Source organism: Cyprinodon variegatus, unplaced genomic scaffold (assembly GCF_000732505.1).
Source record: "Cyprinodon variegatus isolate N-32 unplaced genomic scaffold, C_variegatus-1.0 Scaffold21, whole genome shotgun sequence".
Taxonomy (NCBI): Eukaryota; Metazoa; Chordata; class Actinopteri; order Cyprinodontiformes; family Cyprinodontidae; genus Cyprinodon; species Cyprinodon variegatus.
Window position 1 is genome coordinate 543,157 of NW_015150474.1, and position 17,234 is coordinate 560,390.

Genomic DNA, 17,234 nt, shown 5'->3' on the forward strand with positions numbered 1-17,234 from the left:
ACTTCTAAAAAAGAACTTATTTTGATGAATTAAATTAAAGGTTGCATAACAAACAACAAATGTATTTTTTCAGATATGTTTCTCCAGTAAAAAGCTGAAAAATATTTTTATAAAAATTGCAAAAAAAGGCATCCGTTATTTCCCTTTTTCATGTTTTATTTTTGGCGTGTCCAGCTTAAGCTCTGCTTCGAGTTAAAAAACAAAAGGCAAAAAAAAAAAAAAGTTCCTCCTTAGAAAGGCTTTTCGGTGCTGCTATAATAAACCATTTTCCTCGGGCTTTATTGATCAGTCACTCTGAGCTAATGTAATTATACTCATCAATAGGGGGACTGCAGGGAGAATCATTATGTGGTTGACATTGATAAATGATCAGCCCAATGCGGCCCTTTTCTCCCAGGGACCCCCCGCCTTTGACCCGCTCACACAGGCCTCCATAACGTAGTCATAGAAACACCTTATGGCGAGAGATGGGAAAACTGCTGAAATGTAGAAAAAAAAATTAGGACAACAGACTGCATATATACAGAAGTTAAGCCATTTTTGGAGAGAAGCAGCTGCGCAGCACAGGACACTCAAACCAACCTTCAAATCAGCTTTTTAAGAGAGAGAGGAAGAAAAAAAACTACTTTATATCCTCCCCACTCAGAAAAAATACACATATGTGTCTAAAAATAAACGGATAAACAGCCTTCCTTTGACTCTGCAGGGAGAGAAAGGCAATAATGTGGGCATTATTATTAACATGTTGCAGCAGCTATTGTGAGGACTTTTAATATTGTCGCGGCGGCAGAAGAGGAGCGCAGAGAGGTTGCATTGTGCAGCAGAGCAGAGGGAATATATTCCCTGGTTTATTCCTGCAGCAGCAGCAGGACTGGCTTTGACAGGGAGGAGATGAAGGGGAGGAGTTGTTTAGCTCGGCTGGATCATCCATCATCCCTGTCACACCGAATCGGCAAAAGGAAAGCAGCAGAGGCAATCTACCTTCTGTCTCATCGGGGAGGAGGAGGAGGAGAAGGAGGAAAAAAGAAAAGAAAGAGGAAAAACTATTAATATTAAAATCCTCTTCATCCATAGTAATACAAGCGCTTTTTTTTTTTTTTCTGGATGATAATATCCGCACAAATCATTTCCTTCCGTTTTAACCCCCAGATGAAGAACAAAAAATAAATAAATAGAAATGTTAAATAGTTTTTAAATTGTAAAAATGAACATTCCTGTTAACTGTTGTGTAAATCCGACAAATAAACATTTATATCTGTGCGGACCAGGCCAAATATTGGTAAAACACATAAAAAAAAATAAAATAAAATAAACACATTTAGGGTTAGAACTGCATAAAGCTTTTTGCACAGTTGTCTATATTTAACCTATAGCCTTTAAAATAAATGATATAACGCAATGCAGGCCGCAAAGGATACATTTTAAATTACATTTACAGGTGTCTTCGTTTTTTATTTTCTTTTAGAGGACTTTTAGTGATGGGATTTAAAGTGAAACCTTTTTTATTTATGACCTTTTTTATATAAACATTTTTAAAGAAAAATGAAAAATGCAGAAATAAAAAGAAACTGACACAAATATGTAGGCCTACTTCTAAAAAAAAATAAAAAGGACAAATAATGAGGAAAATCTGCAGGAAAAGCGTTTTAAAATATGCTTTGTTATCATATTTAATTTAGCAATTCAGTTTTGTTTGGAGAATTGCTAAAATTTAAAGTCATACAAATGCATTTGTTGTTGTTGTTATTTTTTATTAATGTTATTATAGTAGTTGTTATTATTCATTTTTTTTATGTGGTAGCAGTTCAATTTACATGATGACTGTCATGCTGTTATTAAAAGCAAAAAAAAAAAAAAAAAAACTCTTTTTGTGTATTTTCAGCTTTGGATCCCACGCAGCAGAAGTTTGAACTTTTTTCTTAGGACAAAAAGAGCAAAAAAATAAATAAATAAATAAAATAATAATAAAAAAAAGAGTAATTCCGTCATTTGTGGTTTCAGGCTATGACTTGGATGGCCGCAGGCAAACACAGGCAGCGACACGGGAGTAAAGACTAGAAGAGATAGGCCAGGCGTGTACTTGCAGACGACGATGACAGATATGGCCAACAGGCGGCGCTGCAAAACGATAGAAACCATGCATTGCACACACAGCGAGCCATGCTTATGGCTGCATGGGGCAGAGATTCTCTTTGCAAATGCTTTCTGTGTTGTTCAGTAATAATATCCCTGAAAATATTATTCTGCATATTCAAATGCTGCAACTGAATTTAACCAACACCTTCCATCCACATTTATTATTCTATTTTATTTAAAATATAAAAAAAAGGTGAATTGTAAAACTCAAAATGAACCTTTTGGTAAATAATATAATATAATATAAACGAAATTATTAAATTAAATTATTTACCTATTCATGTCAGTTTTTTATCATTTGGTTTCAAACTAAAATGGCTTGTGTGAGGTTTGTCTTGTAATTCGCTTCCTTCATTTGCATTTGAAAGTTATTTATCACTCCAAGTGAACATTTGTGTGTCTGAATAAATTGCCGTGGCAAGCTGTGTCTCCACCACAATTTGTTTTTGTCATTTTAAGAGGGCCACTCATCAGTGAGGGAATCTATTCCAAAAAGAGTGCAGGAACAAAGTGAGAAAGTGATGTATTTTTATAACCATGTGCAAAAATAAATTTAACATGCAACAAAATACCCCAACAATAATTAACCAAACCGGCTGAGCTCTGTTAAAATGGGGGAGAGACTTTGGATGCAACACAGTTAATCACACAAAAATCTAACAAAAAATCCAAAAAATGAAATATTTATTACAGCATTTGTGACTGAACACCTTTTAAACATTACGTCACAGTCCTCATACAAGTATTTAATGTATTTCTGACAAAGCTTAAGGGAGACGGCATCTTATCATCTAGTGAGGAACACGTGCTGAAAAAGGAAGGAATTCATGGACATACAATATCAATGCCACAGCAGATCTGAAACTAGCAAAAACATTCTTTTTCAATTGAGGTAAACACATAGAATATCTAACATGAAACAATTAATAGACTGAACTCTGTACGAAGTTTGTCACAATATTCTCTCTGCTTTTTCTCCTCCCAAAAGCATTGAGTTCATAATTTAAGTGTTGTTATTTTTTTTTTTTTCTTTTTCCGCTTATGTTTTTTTTTGGTGCATCAACCATCAAATGCATCTCCAGTGCCACAGAATCAACCTCTGTGTCAGTATTGTCCTTATGGCAAATTGTGTCAATCCGGCAGGTGAAAAAGCGCTGCAGGGTGCTGCTCTCAAGCTTCCTTCCAAAGGCTCTTAACCAATGAGAGTCCAGGGTACAAAATAAAAGTTGAAATAAAAAAAAAAAAATGTACAAAAACCAACACAATCCAGTGCTTGGGCAAGTCAAACAAGGAACCTTTTTCTCCTTTAAAACCTACAGGGCAAACATTCATCCATTAACCAAAAGAAAAGAAAAGGGAGACAGAGAGAGAGAGAGGGGCATGACAAATGTTCAAACTGAATCCTTTAGCAGCCTTTTCCCATCATGCCCTGTTCTCATGGGTTGCAGGACCTGATTGCCCCTCTGTGGTTTGAAGCTCTGTTGAGATGTTCCATCTTCTTATTGTTTTTTTCTGTTTTCATTTAACTTTTTTTCCATGTTTAGTGTTGTGCTGCGAGAGAGTTTCTTCTCCAGGAAGGAGCACACACAGTGTGAGAGAGAGAGAAAAAGGTTAACCTTTAATTCTAAAACTAGCGCAACATAAAACATGTGATCAACAAAACGAAACAAAAGAAATGCACAAGTTTTAACTTATTTATCTATACTTTTTATACTACAGTAGTTATAACTCTTGGAGTCTTTCTGCTTGTTTCTTTTTTGTTTGTTTTTCCTCGATCTTCTGTGGGGTGATATTATTCTTATTTTGAAAGAGTGTGTCACATGAAAACGTGTGTGTGTGTGTGTGTGTGTGTGTGTGTGTGATGGCATGTGCCAAAGAGAGAATGTGTCTTATGTTTTCCATTACGAGCGTCTGTCCTTTCGTCGCATGTTTTTTTTTTCTTTTTTTATATGTGAAAACATCTCTCGTAGATATTTACCAAAAGCCCAAGACTTTACAAAGTGTTCTTGTCAGCTTGGTCCTCAGTTTTTTTTTGTTTTTTTTTTGGATGAAAGTAACAAAATTGACATTATTTTAAAAAAGAATCACAGCTCGTCTGGAATTCTGCTTCTTTAGTGTCAAATTCTGGTCAAAAGGGTTTACTTTTATTCTTAAAAATAGTCTCAAAATAGGATTTATAGTGGGCTGCTGTCTTCTTTTTTTCTCCTTTTTTAGTTGTTTTGGAAGTGTTCATTGTTGTAGCTGCAGTTTTCGTCCCTTTACTATTGGGCGTGGATGTCCAGTCCATGTCCTCCAGTACTGGGGTCAATAGGAGAGAGCAAAGGGGGTCTCTGTGCAGACATGGTCATCCCTGGGTGCAACGAGGGTCCTCCGTGCATCAGCATGGTGTGGGGAGCGTGGGGATGATCGGGAAGGTACACATGGTGAGGTGGTGGTCCGGGTCTGAGCTGCGAGGGGTAAGAAGGCATCTGATGAGGGTTGGAGTAGGTGGGTGGGCCCATGCTCATGCCCATAGGACTGCTCTGAGGTACGTACTCCCCTGGCATGACTGGTAGACCTGAGGGGAACACAGAGGGAGAGAAATGTATTCACGGAGTCAATAAAACTGCAGCTTTGACACGCTCCTTCTCCATTAACAGGCCTTAATTCAATTTATACTCAACTTCGCCAACAGAGAGCTTAGCAGACTTTATGACATTGCGTGTGTGACTACAGAGCTTTTAGCCTCCGCATGTAAAGGGAGACATTATTGCGCTGGGCTATTTTAGGCCATGGTGAGTGGTTTACAATGCCCAATAGCGTTGTGGTCTGGTCTCAGGTTGGAAAACGATCCTCAGTCATCCACAGACAGCGGCAGTCCTGGAGGAAGTGAGGAAAACCGAGCAGGCGTATTGATGTGGAGAAGTGCTAATAGTTTTACTAGTGGAAAAGTCAATTCCCCGGCTGAATTTTGTGACAATTTTCCCTGGGGACGCGTCTCTGCAAGTACATATTTACTCTGAAATCTCTTAACGCAGATTTGTAAATAATGTAGGGCTCAGAAAAGATTAAATCATAGTTTTTTCAGCTTAAACAGAGAATTTTAGGGTCACATTTGCCTGAAAGGGAGTTTATAAACCTTGAACATTTAGGAAATGAATGTTTTATTCTGACGCAAAGGAGCCAAAAACTGGGAAGTAAAACGAAAAACTATATCATTCACACTACTCTCATGATGTAACATGGTGGTGGCAGCATCATGCTTTGGGGAGGTTGAACAGAGATACAGTGCAGACAGATTATGTTGGAGAAAAAGAGGCTGTAAAGTCCTTGAGTCCTTTGGGGTTTTTTCATTAGCAGCTTTCAAGCGTTCTACCACTTTTCTATGAAAGACAGATTTGCAAAGTCTATGAGTAAAAGTTAACCTGTTCTTGTGTAGACAGCCATAATTTGGTCATTTTCAGGGTATCAGAGTAAACTAGGTGGATAGCAAGAAAATAAACTAAATTTCTTTATAAAAATAATTTAAAAGCTATTTGTGCCCTTTTCTTCCACCAGCAATTCACTACCTAATGCTAGCTTATCAGCTCTAAAGCTGATTAAACACAATGAAATCTATGGGTGAAAAGATGTAATAAAGCATACAGAAACTGTGTCATTGGTAGTTTTTTCAAGAGGTGGTTTTGCAGAAACAGTAAGGGCAGGAAACGGCAGCAAGACAAAGTAAAAAAGATAAAAGGAAGCAGACAGAGAATCAAAAGGAAGAGAAGGTGGGACATGGTGATGTCCCTTAAGTTGGGCTTCACTTGATATGTGTGGAGGCCTCAGCATGCTGGCCTCTCTCACAGTGTGACACAGAGCTGGCTCAGCAGTGCCACTGTTTGGCTTTTCATACGACTGTTTGTTATAATCAGAAAGAAAAGAGGGAGATGTGTCAGTGGGGGTGTTGCGCCCGGAGCCTCAGATTGGACTATGAGAACACGGCTGGTCCAGAGGACCTGAACCTTGGGGAGAGGCGTGCAAGCAGGAGGTCTCTGCAGAAGCCAGGGGGCCTTTGGGGTGGGATTGAATCTCGGCTGGCCTTGCTTTGTAATGTGAACCCCAGGGGGAATGAAGCTGTAATAGGAGGGGAGAGGTCAGAGTGAGGTCACTGAGCATGCTCACTCACTGCATTCCTCCACTTAGTACACTACAATTAAGAAATTACACTGGAAGGGTGGAGGGAGAGAGAGAGGAGCGAGTACTGATTGATACGCGATCTCATTGGCTGAAATCCTCTGCCATTTTCTGTTTCACTTCATTTGAAATGCCACTGCTTTAAAACCTCACTACTCTGGTCATAAAATAAATAAAATATTCAGAGTGTTAGGACATGATGGGTGCCCCTTGCCTCCATATAACCGACGGCAGCCCCTGTTAAAAAGCCCAGCAGATGTTTTAGACACTGTAAACTGGTAATCTCTCCGCTAGTAAGCTGCTGTCATTCCATTAAGTAGATCCGTGAGCCCCCTCCTCTCCCCCGCTTTATTAACAAGAGTAGTAAAACCATCTGAAGACAATAACTGAAGAGCAGAGTGGGCCCCTGTTCTGCCATCTCTGCATGCCTGCCTCCTGAATAGGCTTTGCATTTCTGCTATGCCACAGTGGTCCTGTTCAATGACTGGCCATAATTAAGTACCAAATATACCATATTGTGTGCCTGTGTAATCAAATCAAGAGAGAGTAATATTCTTCTGTATTAAGCTATTAATGTAATTGGTCATGAAGCATAAAATATGTTACGTAATTAAATTGTCTCAAAATTATATAGACCTATATTAAGAATTAGCCAACCTGAGCAAATGTTGTCTCTGTGTGGCTGTTTTAGGGAACATTGCTTCCTGATCTTTTCTCTCTCTTTTTTTTTTTTTTTTTTTTTTCCAGGCACCATTAGCGGAGACAGGAGGGGATGAGACTGAACGTTCTGAAGACAGAGAGGAAGTGAACACCGGAGGGGTGAAATGATCTCTGTCGGAAGAATTGCCGCTGTGACCCCTTGGAAAATCCAGTCGCCATTTACATATAAAGGATTCTTTTAATCAAGGTAAGTGTTATTATATTGTGCCCCATTGAGCAAGGGAGTTTGGGTGTTAAATAAAATCTCCTCTGCCGTGCTTCCTTTGGGATGTGATGTGTCTTGATTTTTTCAAATGCCAGCACTGCAGCAGCGTGGCATTTACAGCGGGGAAATAAGTATTAAACATGTCAAGATTTTTCTCAGTAAATATATTTCTAATGGGGATAGGCAAACCCGAGTTATCCCCACAGATAATAAAATAAAAGGATAGATGCCTAAATCAAGTCATGTGTATTAAAATATGCAAATATTTAAAGAAAGCCAAGAAATCAGCTAAAAATCTGTCAGTAGTCAGAAAGGAATTCTGCTCCCCATTGGTGTTCATTGATACCAGTTTGTTTAGTGGCCTTGAAGTAAGTTTATCATAAATACTGTATCATACAAGAAGCATAATCTAATAAGTAAAACAACAGAGTTGTCCAAGAGCCAAACACTACCCTATGAAATTAGTCAGTACAGTTTCTTTATAAAAATAAGAGATAATGAACCAAACCAACATGGCTGCTACACATGTTCACGGTACCAGACTCCACTAACGAAGGAAAAGCATTTTTAATGCTGGCTATAAGCTTCTGTCATAACATTTAGGACTATAAGGTACCTTTCTAATGTGAATTGAGCCTGGTTCTGCTGGAGGTTTCTTCCTATTAAAAGGGATTTTTTTCCTCTCCACTGTCGCTACAAGCATGCTTGGTGTGAGGGATTGTCTTTGAGTCAATGAGTCGATGCAATCAACTGCTTTTCCTTAGACAGAAAACTTTGAATAAGTTTGAATGTTTGATTTGGTTGATTTGTCTCTGTAAAGTGCCAGGAGATGACATATGTTGTGAATTGGTGCTATACATATAAACTTAATTGAATTGATTTCAGAGAAGAAGAAAAAAAGCTGCTCAAACAGATAGGTAGATCACCTGATTTTAATCTGAGTGAACGCATTGTAGAATTAGAAATTAGAGGCCCCCAGAACCTTAAAGATTGGTTGGAAGAATGGGTCAAACCCTCAGTAGTAATATATAAAGGTATTATTTGCATACATAAGTGATTTGATGTTTTCTAAACCAAAAATAGTTTTTCTTATACCGGTAAGCATTTACTCAATTTTAGTGAGAGTCTTCTATACTTTCTCCTTGTTCTACTCAGCTTTATAACATCATTTATAGACTGATTTGTTTTTATTTCCCTGTATGTGTAGATTAATTGGGTTGTAACAGCCATCTGGTCTGAATTGAATCTCTACAGAACCAGTAGAAAAACATTTACAGAGAGAAGAATTGACATGTTCAACACGTTTTCTCTCTGCTGTAGCTGTGTTGGGGGTGTGGAACCAGTCACACAGAGAGTCTTGTGTCCTTAACCCTATAAATTCATCTGTGTGTCTCTAGTGTCTCTAGTTTTTGAGCCCCAGTTCGACCTCATCCCTTCTGGCCCCTAGACCCAGCCACATCTGCCCCCACCCTTGCCTGAAATTGTCTTCCTCTAGTAGAAAATAATAAACACACACCACCCCCCCTCTCATGTTCAGTCCTACCAATACGCATCTCAGAGCAAATCCCCATTGAAGGATCGAGCATGTCACCCAGAGCCTGTATATCTAGCTCAGGGACCGTAATGTACTGCGGTGTTCCCGTCTTTGCATATAAGATAATTTGGGCATCAATCCTTCCTCCGACAGATTTATGTCACTCGGAGGACAGTTTCACTTCTCCTTCTTTATCGCTTCACTGGAGCCTGCTTAATTTTCCCCTGTCAGCCCCTTCCCCAGGAGATGTTATTTTTTCCCTAAATGTCCAACATTTGCATTGGCTGTCCACGACGAGGAGAGCGATGGTGCTTTGGTGATAAATAAAGTTGTGCACGCCATGCCAGGCTGCTCTGTCCCTCTTTCTTTTCCCTGTTGTTGTCCCCAGTTTTCTGGCGTCTACAAGTCGGGGTCCTCACCATCCCAGGATGGTTCCCGGTTATTTCACAAGTCTCCAACTCATCCTCTGCCCTCCCACTTCGACACTTAAAGCATGTTGTGAAAACATTCAAGCAAGAACGGTTGCTTGGGGTGAGGACTTGTCGTAAAAATGCACTGCGTTGGTCAGCTGGAAAGGAATTCCTGGGAGGAAAACCTGACCCTGACTCAATCCCCTAGACATAAGAGTAAAACACGTAACAAAGAAAGTCCCAGTACTTACTTCCCCCTTTTTCTTTGCGTTACAAGATGGAGGTTACATGTAGTGCCATTGCCCATCCATGCCCATATTCATCCCCATTCCACTCATAGGCCCTAGAGAGAGGAGATAAATGCCAGAAAGAAGGATCAGCAGGAGTTTGAATCACAGAGATTGAAGAAGACCCATTAGAGAGAAAGAAATTAGTTAGCGTAAGATGGAAATGACAAAGCTGAGGAGAAAGAGCGCAAGAGTTTCTACGATGCCTTGTTTTCACATTACTACTCCAAACTTGGATGTATCTTAGGCAGAATCTAAATAACAGATCAACACATAGTAGCAAATTATAAAGTCTAGAAAGCAAACGGTCCTTTTTTTTTGTTTCATATTTTTAACTAATAGATATCTGAAATGTGCAATGTACGTTTGTATTTTGGAGTCTTTTGTTACAATTAAAGCTGCAACTCATAGGAAGAATCATCTAACAACTGAAACTTGTGCCTGTTAAAATAGTTCCATATGTCTTTCAATTGATTGACAAATTTTGCTGTTCCGACTAAAAGAAGGCACCCATGCAGCAGGGTGCAGCCCCCTTTACAATTTTGTTACCTTAGATATGAATCTTAATCTCTCCTCCAAACCCAACCCTGCTTCAAACCTCTTAACCACTCTATCCCTGGCCTGTCCGGTGTGTCATCATGCTGCTCGTTCATTACCACCACATGATGCTGCCACCCCCGTGTTCCATTAGTGTTTTTTTAGTTTAATAAAACACTTTGAGGAAAAAAAAAAAAAAATCCGGGATAGGATTTCCTTTACTGGTATCAGAGTAAAGGGGACTGCAGAGGGAGACCGCTCATTTTAGAATTGATTTGTAAAAAATAAAGATGAAAAATTACACATTCCATATAACAATTATGTACTATCATGTGTTGCTAACATTTAAATTGCCATAAGATACAGAACAAAATGTGTATTTTAAATTTGAAAACAATTTGTTTTAATGATGATGAGGCAATCTGCGTGTAACCTTACATCTTAGACTTGGTTCTGGTAAATTCAGAAGCTTTTTCCTTGGTGGATGGACATTTAAAGAGAATACACTTGGTGGTTTATGTGGTTAGTTCTGAGGTCATGTCCTATACTGAGGTTACCACATCTTAGTGCACTGCATCACCGAGCTGCAGCTTCAGCACTACCATGAGGGAAACTAGTGAATGGTAACACAAGGCTTTTGGAAGGGGAAAAAAAAATGCATTTACCAGCTGGTCGGATCCCCATGTGTTGTTGGCCGTCCAGCACGAAGCTGCCCATTGGCTGGCCCTCTGGACTGTATGCTGCTCCTTGGCTCACTGAAGGATCAAGAAGAAAACCTGATTGTAGTCAAAACGTGGACATGAAAAAGGGAGTGGGGGGGAGAAGAAAAGAGAACACACCAGACAATCAGCAATTGTCTCAGCTCCAGCCCAAACATACTGTAAGACATTGTGCTCATGTTTGACTGACGCGTGGCTTGCAAACACGCATACAGTGAGTCCTTATGCATGCAAGCGCACACACTCATGTGCGTGCATGCTGCCGGTGTCATTGTAAACCATGCTCATGCGAGATACATTGTCATCGAGGCAAGAGGATAGGACATGCAATTTGACAGGAAGAGAAGAATTTACAGTGTGAGGAACAAAAGAAGCCATCTGCTGTTTACAGCATGAGCTTCCATTTCTGAAGAACATGAGATGCAACTCAATCAAACTTATTTGACCTTTAAGTTGTACAATAATACCTAAGTATGAATAATTCATCCAATACTATACAGCTAAACATTAATCAGATGGTTTAGGTTTTGCTTATGATTGGCTATTCTAAACCGCTGCATCTCATTGGGCCTTTGTGAAAGACCACTTCAATCTTTCTTATATCATAAAACAAACCTCCATGTTTTTTCTTTTTTATTTATTAACCAAATCCTCATTGCTTGAGCTATTATTGTTCTAACCAACATTCATTGTAATAATTTAAAGCTGCAGGCCATTCAAAGATGTCTCCATTAGATTTGCTCATCTACAAAGAGTTTTTTTTCTAAGTAGCTCTAGTTGAGTCAGCTTAAATACATTTTATTTTTAGCGATTTACTTTTTTGTTTGTGTTATATTTTGCAGCTCCTAGAGGACTATTTTCAAGGATCACCCAGTATTTATACCTTCACCAACCCTGTTGAAGACAAAGTCCCCACAACATGATGCTGCCACCACCATGCTTGGTATGCAAATAACCAAAGGACATTTACAATAGGTTGCTGAATACCTTAAATTTGTGTAGAGTTCGGAAAAAAACATAATTTTATTTTTCTTCCTCTTGGCAGTAAACTCTACTTTACAATGGTCCATATAATGTATAGAATATCAATTACATTTAAGTTTGAGGTTTGATTGGGCAAATGCTTAAGTGATAGTAGTACCTATGAAATGCTCTTTGGCTCATGTTACTTTAAACATTTGCCCTATCCGAAATAATAACTATACGTTAACGTTATATGAAAAATTAAAATTTTCTGCTAAGTTATGATGAACCAATTCAAATGCAGTAATGTATCTGAATGTTAAATAACTGTATATTTTCTAATCAAACTTCCTTCCTGCTACAACTGGAGGCTTTAACTTCTTAGAGGATTTCTTAAGAGCCAAATCTGCTTAAGGCCTCACATCATAATTTAGAAGAGGGTTTTTTGAGCAAGTGGAAGTGAGAATATATATAAGTACTTAATCCCAGCCAAAATAAAAGCAAAACCACACCTAAATTAAATCAGAATAGACTAAAAAAGAAAATAACTCATAAGCTGCATATCTGACACCCCTCCTGTGTCCAATTAGTAATTCAAAGGGAATGGTAATATACTCCTCTCTTCATTAAGACTGGTAAATGTCCAATTAGAGATTAGATCAGCAATTAGCTGGCAGCATTTTAAAGCATAGCATTGAAAGTAAAGGGGAAGAAAGAATGAATAGAGTGAACAGAAAAGTTTTTGTAAGTTAATAGGAGAAGAGTTGGAATGATGCAGAACTTGACTAAATTTGACTTAAAGCAGATTATTTTTACATGTGAAGGACCTAATAAGGTGTTGTAGGGAAAGATGAGGGTTAGGAATACTCTCGTGCAGATTGGCTGGATCGTTCTGCTTTTTATCTCTGTTTTTAATTTTACCTGCTCGATTCGACTGGTCAATCATAGGTTGTACTATTCTTCTTCTGGCGTTAATAAACCTGGCAGGAAGAGAGAGAGAAAGAAAAAGAAGAGAAGAAATAAACTTTAAATTAACCTTTCTTTCACATTCAAGACGATTCATCACAGGCCTCCACAAAGACAAACGGTTTTGCATGACTTAATGGCAACATTAGCAACAAGATTCTTGAGAGAGGTGCATGGAACAAAACAGAAACAAACAAAAGGGCAATTGTGTGCTGACTTGGGAACCCAGTGAGGGACACTTTTAATGTTCCATATGATCTATTCCCCACTCTTTTAATAAAGCTTTTGATTACGTTTGGTTGCTATGGGCACTAGGGAGACATTCCTCATGTTTTAAGTGCAGCTCGGGCATCAAGGTTTGAGCACATCCCTTTTCCATTCTTCTTTTAGTCACTCCTTCGGGTGGTTCTATGCAACAAACACCACATTTATACATGCGCAGTTTATAAAATTTTATCTCTTTCAATGCCCTTTAGCAATGCCACAGACTCTTTGTGAATAAAATGCAGGGCAAAAATGGTTCCTTTCAGTGCAACCCACCATTTTACCCCCACTGAAACAGCTCCCCTTAGTGGGACCCCCTCTCTAACTGCATTGTAGGGGGTTCTGCACCCCTTCCAGCTGTCTAGAAATGAGGACCAGGCATTAGCCACTCCATGCTTTCACAAGGTATTGTTATGTCAGTGAGCCCATCAATTAGGCTGTCTGAAGTTTTATCACCGCCACAGCAGCAAATAACTGCAGTTCCACAAAGCCTTCCTAGCTGGCCTTACTCCTGTGGTTTTACCAGTGTAGAGCTGGAGGTCATTGGGAGGTGAGTGCCAGCCAGGGGCAACCTTTAAAACATCGAATGGGGTTCCTTGGGGTGTGTCGAGCGCAGGGTACATTGCCACAAAAGCCAAGCCAGCTCTCAACTTTTCCTCGTAATTTTGACCCCTTTCCAAATCTGTTTTTCTCTCATCAGCTTTAAAAACCTAAAACACTTGGCAGGAGGACTACAGGTAACACCATGTGTTTGACATTAAACAACAGTTTCAGATCACGGTGGAGCTGTCCAACATACTAGTAGAAAAAAAAAAAAAAATACTGAAGAAAGAGGAAGAAAAAAGCTTCATGTCCCTCCTCTAACATACCGGCCCACGGCACCATCAATATGGCGAAAGAACTGGTCATTAGAAGGAAGGGAGAGCTGGAACCAATTTGGGCTCCTAATCCCCCATGAAGCTCTGATACCTGCCCTTACCTTCTCCAATGAACTTAAACGACTGTAATCTGCACGGCTCAAAGTGACATGGTTAAACGTACAAAGTGCACGGCTGGGAAAAGAAAGACGCTATACTCATTTGCCAGGGGGCATCCAGAGTGCAGGTACGCAGGGGTGCTGTGGGCCCCCGAGAGAAAAAAAGATGAAACACATCCATAGGATGTCTTTAAAAAAGAGGTTAAAAAAAAGCATGGAGGTGAATCAAAGTTAGACTAAGAATCACTTTTTCGCTGTGCATTATTGGGAATTCAAATTAGGACTGAAAATGTGTTTCATTGAATTAAAGATAAATCAATCTAAGATAGCGCCGCGGTCAGAAATAACTGCAGAGTATGTGAACGCACTCCAGCTGAGCAGCTGATACATTTTCTTTTTATCAATTGTTGATGGTAATATTGGAGTATCCATCGGCAACAATGTTTTTCTCCATTATTCATTAGTGATTTGGCACAAAAAATTGACCTTTTTAGCCTTGTTTTATTCAATCAACTCGACAGAAAGGGCAAATTGCACCTCTACATTATTTACGTCATACTTAATTATTTAAAAAATTTGTTTTGATTAAAACGATAAGTAAAATTAGGAGAAAAACAATCAAAGCTGTAAAAAAAACACGCCTAGAAAGTAAGAAATAGTTCTTCACACCACGCTCCCTCTTTAAGCATGAAGCATACTGCTTGCCAAAATATATGCCCTGCCTTCTCCCTTTCTGGGTTCACCATGGGGCTCAAAATCACAACCATGTGCATTCATACTCACTCGGGGTCATAACCATAAACACATAATATTAGAAACGTTCTACCAAGGTGCTGAATTTGACCGTATGATTTCCAGCGTCTGCAGAGGGAAATGCTCTGGAGGGTGTGTGCTGTAGGATCAAAGTGCCATTTTCAATTTTCTTTTAATACTCTGAAAGGAAAGAAAAAGTGTTGTTCATGTTGTGTTTATCCAACTTCTTGCAGGAAACCTTGAACCTAATGTACACAGGGAGAAAGTTCCAATGTTTGCTCTCGTCGAAAATGCCATTTTTTAATATTAAAACTCCTCACTGCTGTGAAGACAAACAGATATCCCCAAACTTCCCACAAAGCCCACTTCTCATATGGATCTCATTTTTGTCAGTATTCTGAGCCCTAACTAATAACATATCACACCACAAAGACTTAGTTTTAGGGTTGCCACAGTAACCAGCAGGCGATGAGGTGCGGTGAAAGGAGTGATGGTGTTGGGTGGGGGTGACCATGCCCCCTCCTCCTCTTGTGGCCTTAAAGCACCTTTTATCTGTCTGAGTAAAGCCAATTGAGATTATCAGACTCGTGGTTGATAACAATGTTTTCCCTCGACCCGTGAGCTGCTAATGGAGTGTGCTTAGAACAACACAGAATCCTCCAGAGATGAAGGCCAGTCAGCTTGGATGGACACTCAGATGGATGGGCCCAGAGCCCCAGGAGACTCACAGGAGGTTCACCAGAGGGACTGAGCATTCCTAAACCGCTCTCTAAAAGATACGTGCAGGTTGGCAATCGATGCATCCCCACCACTGACATGGCCACAACCACCATGGCAGGTCTGAATGCCATCCAACACACTGACTACCTCTAGCTTAAAGCATGTGTTTTATTATCTACATCTGGTTGTCCGGCTTATTAAGGTCTGCCTCTGCTCACTGTTTGTGCACAGGAGCAGCAACACACACACACAGTACACAGAGCACCTCTCAGCTTGGGAACTCCATGCTGTCTTCAAACAAATAATTAAAGCCAGGGTTAAGGGGTCATAAGGAGGTCATTCATCGGGATACAGCTTAGAATGTGTACAGCACTGCAGGAGGGGCCAGCAGCAGCTCCACTGCTGTTTAATGTAAAGAGCTAATGTCGTCCAGCCAATAAGCCTTGAACACATTTTCATGTCGCACATCAAAAACCTGGAGGAGCGTGCACGTGTAAGCATGTGTGCATGTTCAAGCCAGTGTGTGGACTGCACATGTCAGCACATTCTTCACAGTATATTGCCAACTGGCTCACAGTAGCGCTTCCAGCTGACATGCCCCTTAAACAGTGCAAGGCATGAATGTGCACAAACACATTCACACATCTCCAGTGGACGACTGAGGATCCAGCCCCTATATTATGTGAAGTGGTGGGTTTTCTTGAGCCTTGGCTGTTGTGTCTTTGTGGGACAGAGAGGAAAATAACAGACAGATATGAATGATGGAGCCAGGGCAGCAGGAGTCCACTTGGCACAAGGTCTCCACAAGGCTGGATCAACACTGCATGCTTGGTTAATAATATCTGTTCTCACACAAAGAGGAGGGGGGTTCACAGTAAGCTCTTTATCTGCTAACTACCTTGTCTAGCATCGTGTGTTGTTTGCATTTCAACATGCGAGAATTGAAGACTTCCATGTTTTATGATGCCTTGCAAAAGTATTCCTACCCTTTGACCTTTCTCACATTTTGTCAGGTTAAAACCATAAACTTCTGTTTTTTGAGGATTCTAGAGCACAGGCCGACACTAAGCTTTAATTAATTAATTAAGATAATAATAATGTAAAAGTTAGAATGAGGTTTTTGAAATATTTTCACTAATTTTGTTTGTTATGAAACTTCAGAAAAGTGTGGAATATAATTGCAGAATCACTTTTCACTACCATTTACCATTTTTATCTACAGACTGAAACTTTGACCTATTTTTCTTCTAAAAATAGCTCAAATGCTGACAGAATGGGTAGGGAACATCCACAAACATCTATTTTCACGTCATGGTACAGAATCCTGATTGGATTTAGGTCTGGAATTTACCTGATGATAACAGGGGCTAACATACATAAATATGCTTTGATCATGCAGTGTAGCTCTGCCTGCATATTTAAGGTCAGTGTCCTGCTAAAAGGGGAACCTCAACCCCAGTCTGAAGTCTTTTTCATCCTCTAATATGTTTCCTTTCTGAATTTGCTCTGTTTTTAACACCAGTTGTCTTCAGATAAGGTTTAACCAGCTTCCTTTTTTCTGCCTCACAGCATAATGATGCTGCTACCATGCATTACAATGGAAATGGTGTCATGAGGTGAAATGGGATAAATACAAATGAAAAATAAAAATAAAACACCTGTTCATCACTCTTCTTCTACTTTTTAATAACAGCTTGTTTTGTATCGCTTTAAAGATTAAGAGGTGAGATTCACAAGACTGTGGATTTTAAATTTCTCAGAAAAAATGTCAACATAAATAATAACATCAGCTCTTCCCTTTATATGATAAAAAAACCCTTTTTCTCTTTGATTATGCCAGTAAAACTCATCCACAGCATGATGTAGCTACCACCATGATCCATCATGGT

The 17,234-nt window shown here is 39.5% G+C and overlaps 1 protein-coding gene across 8 annotated transcripts in view; it reads right to left on the minus strand.

Annotated features, from left to right (window-relative positions):
- Positions 1–2,803: 2,803 nt before the first annotated feature.
- meis2 (Meis homeobox 2) overlaps positions 2,804–17,234 on the minus strand; it is a 90,549-nt gene continuing 76,118 nt past the window's right edge. For 3 of the 8 annotated variants that reach the window (XM_015390160.1, XM_015390149.1, XM_015390171.1), the window contains exons 10-12: positions 12,588–12,646; positions 10,650–10,760; positions 2,804–4,693 (exon numbers count right to left, since the gene is read on the minus strand). In XM_015390160.1, the coding sequence (XP_015245646.1) occupies positions 4,398–4,693; positions 10,650–10,760; positions 12,588–12,646 (466 nt within the window). In that variant the 3' untranslated portion in view covers positions 2,804–4,397. Of the gene's footprint in view, positions 4,694–9,411; positions 9,504–10,649; positions 10,761–12,587; positions 12,647–17,234 lie in introns of all 8 variants that reach the window. The other 5 variants (XM_015390209.1, XM_015390217.1, XM_015390191.1 and 2 more) reach the window with 3 other exon arrangements.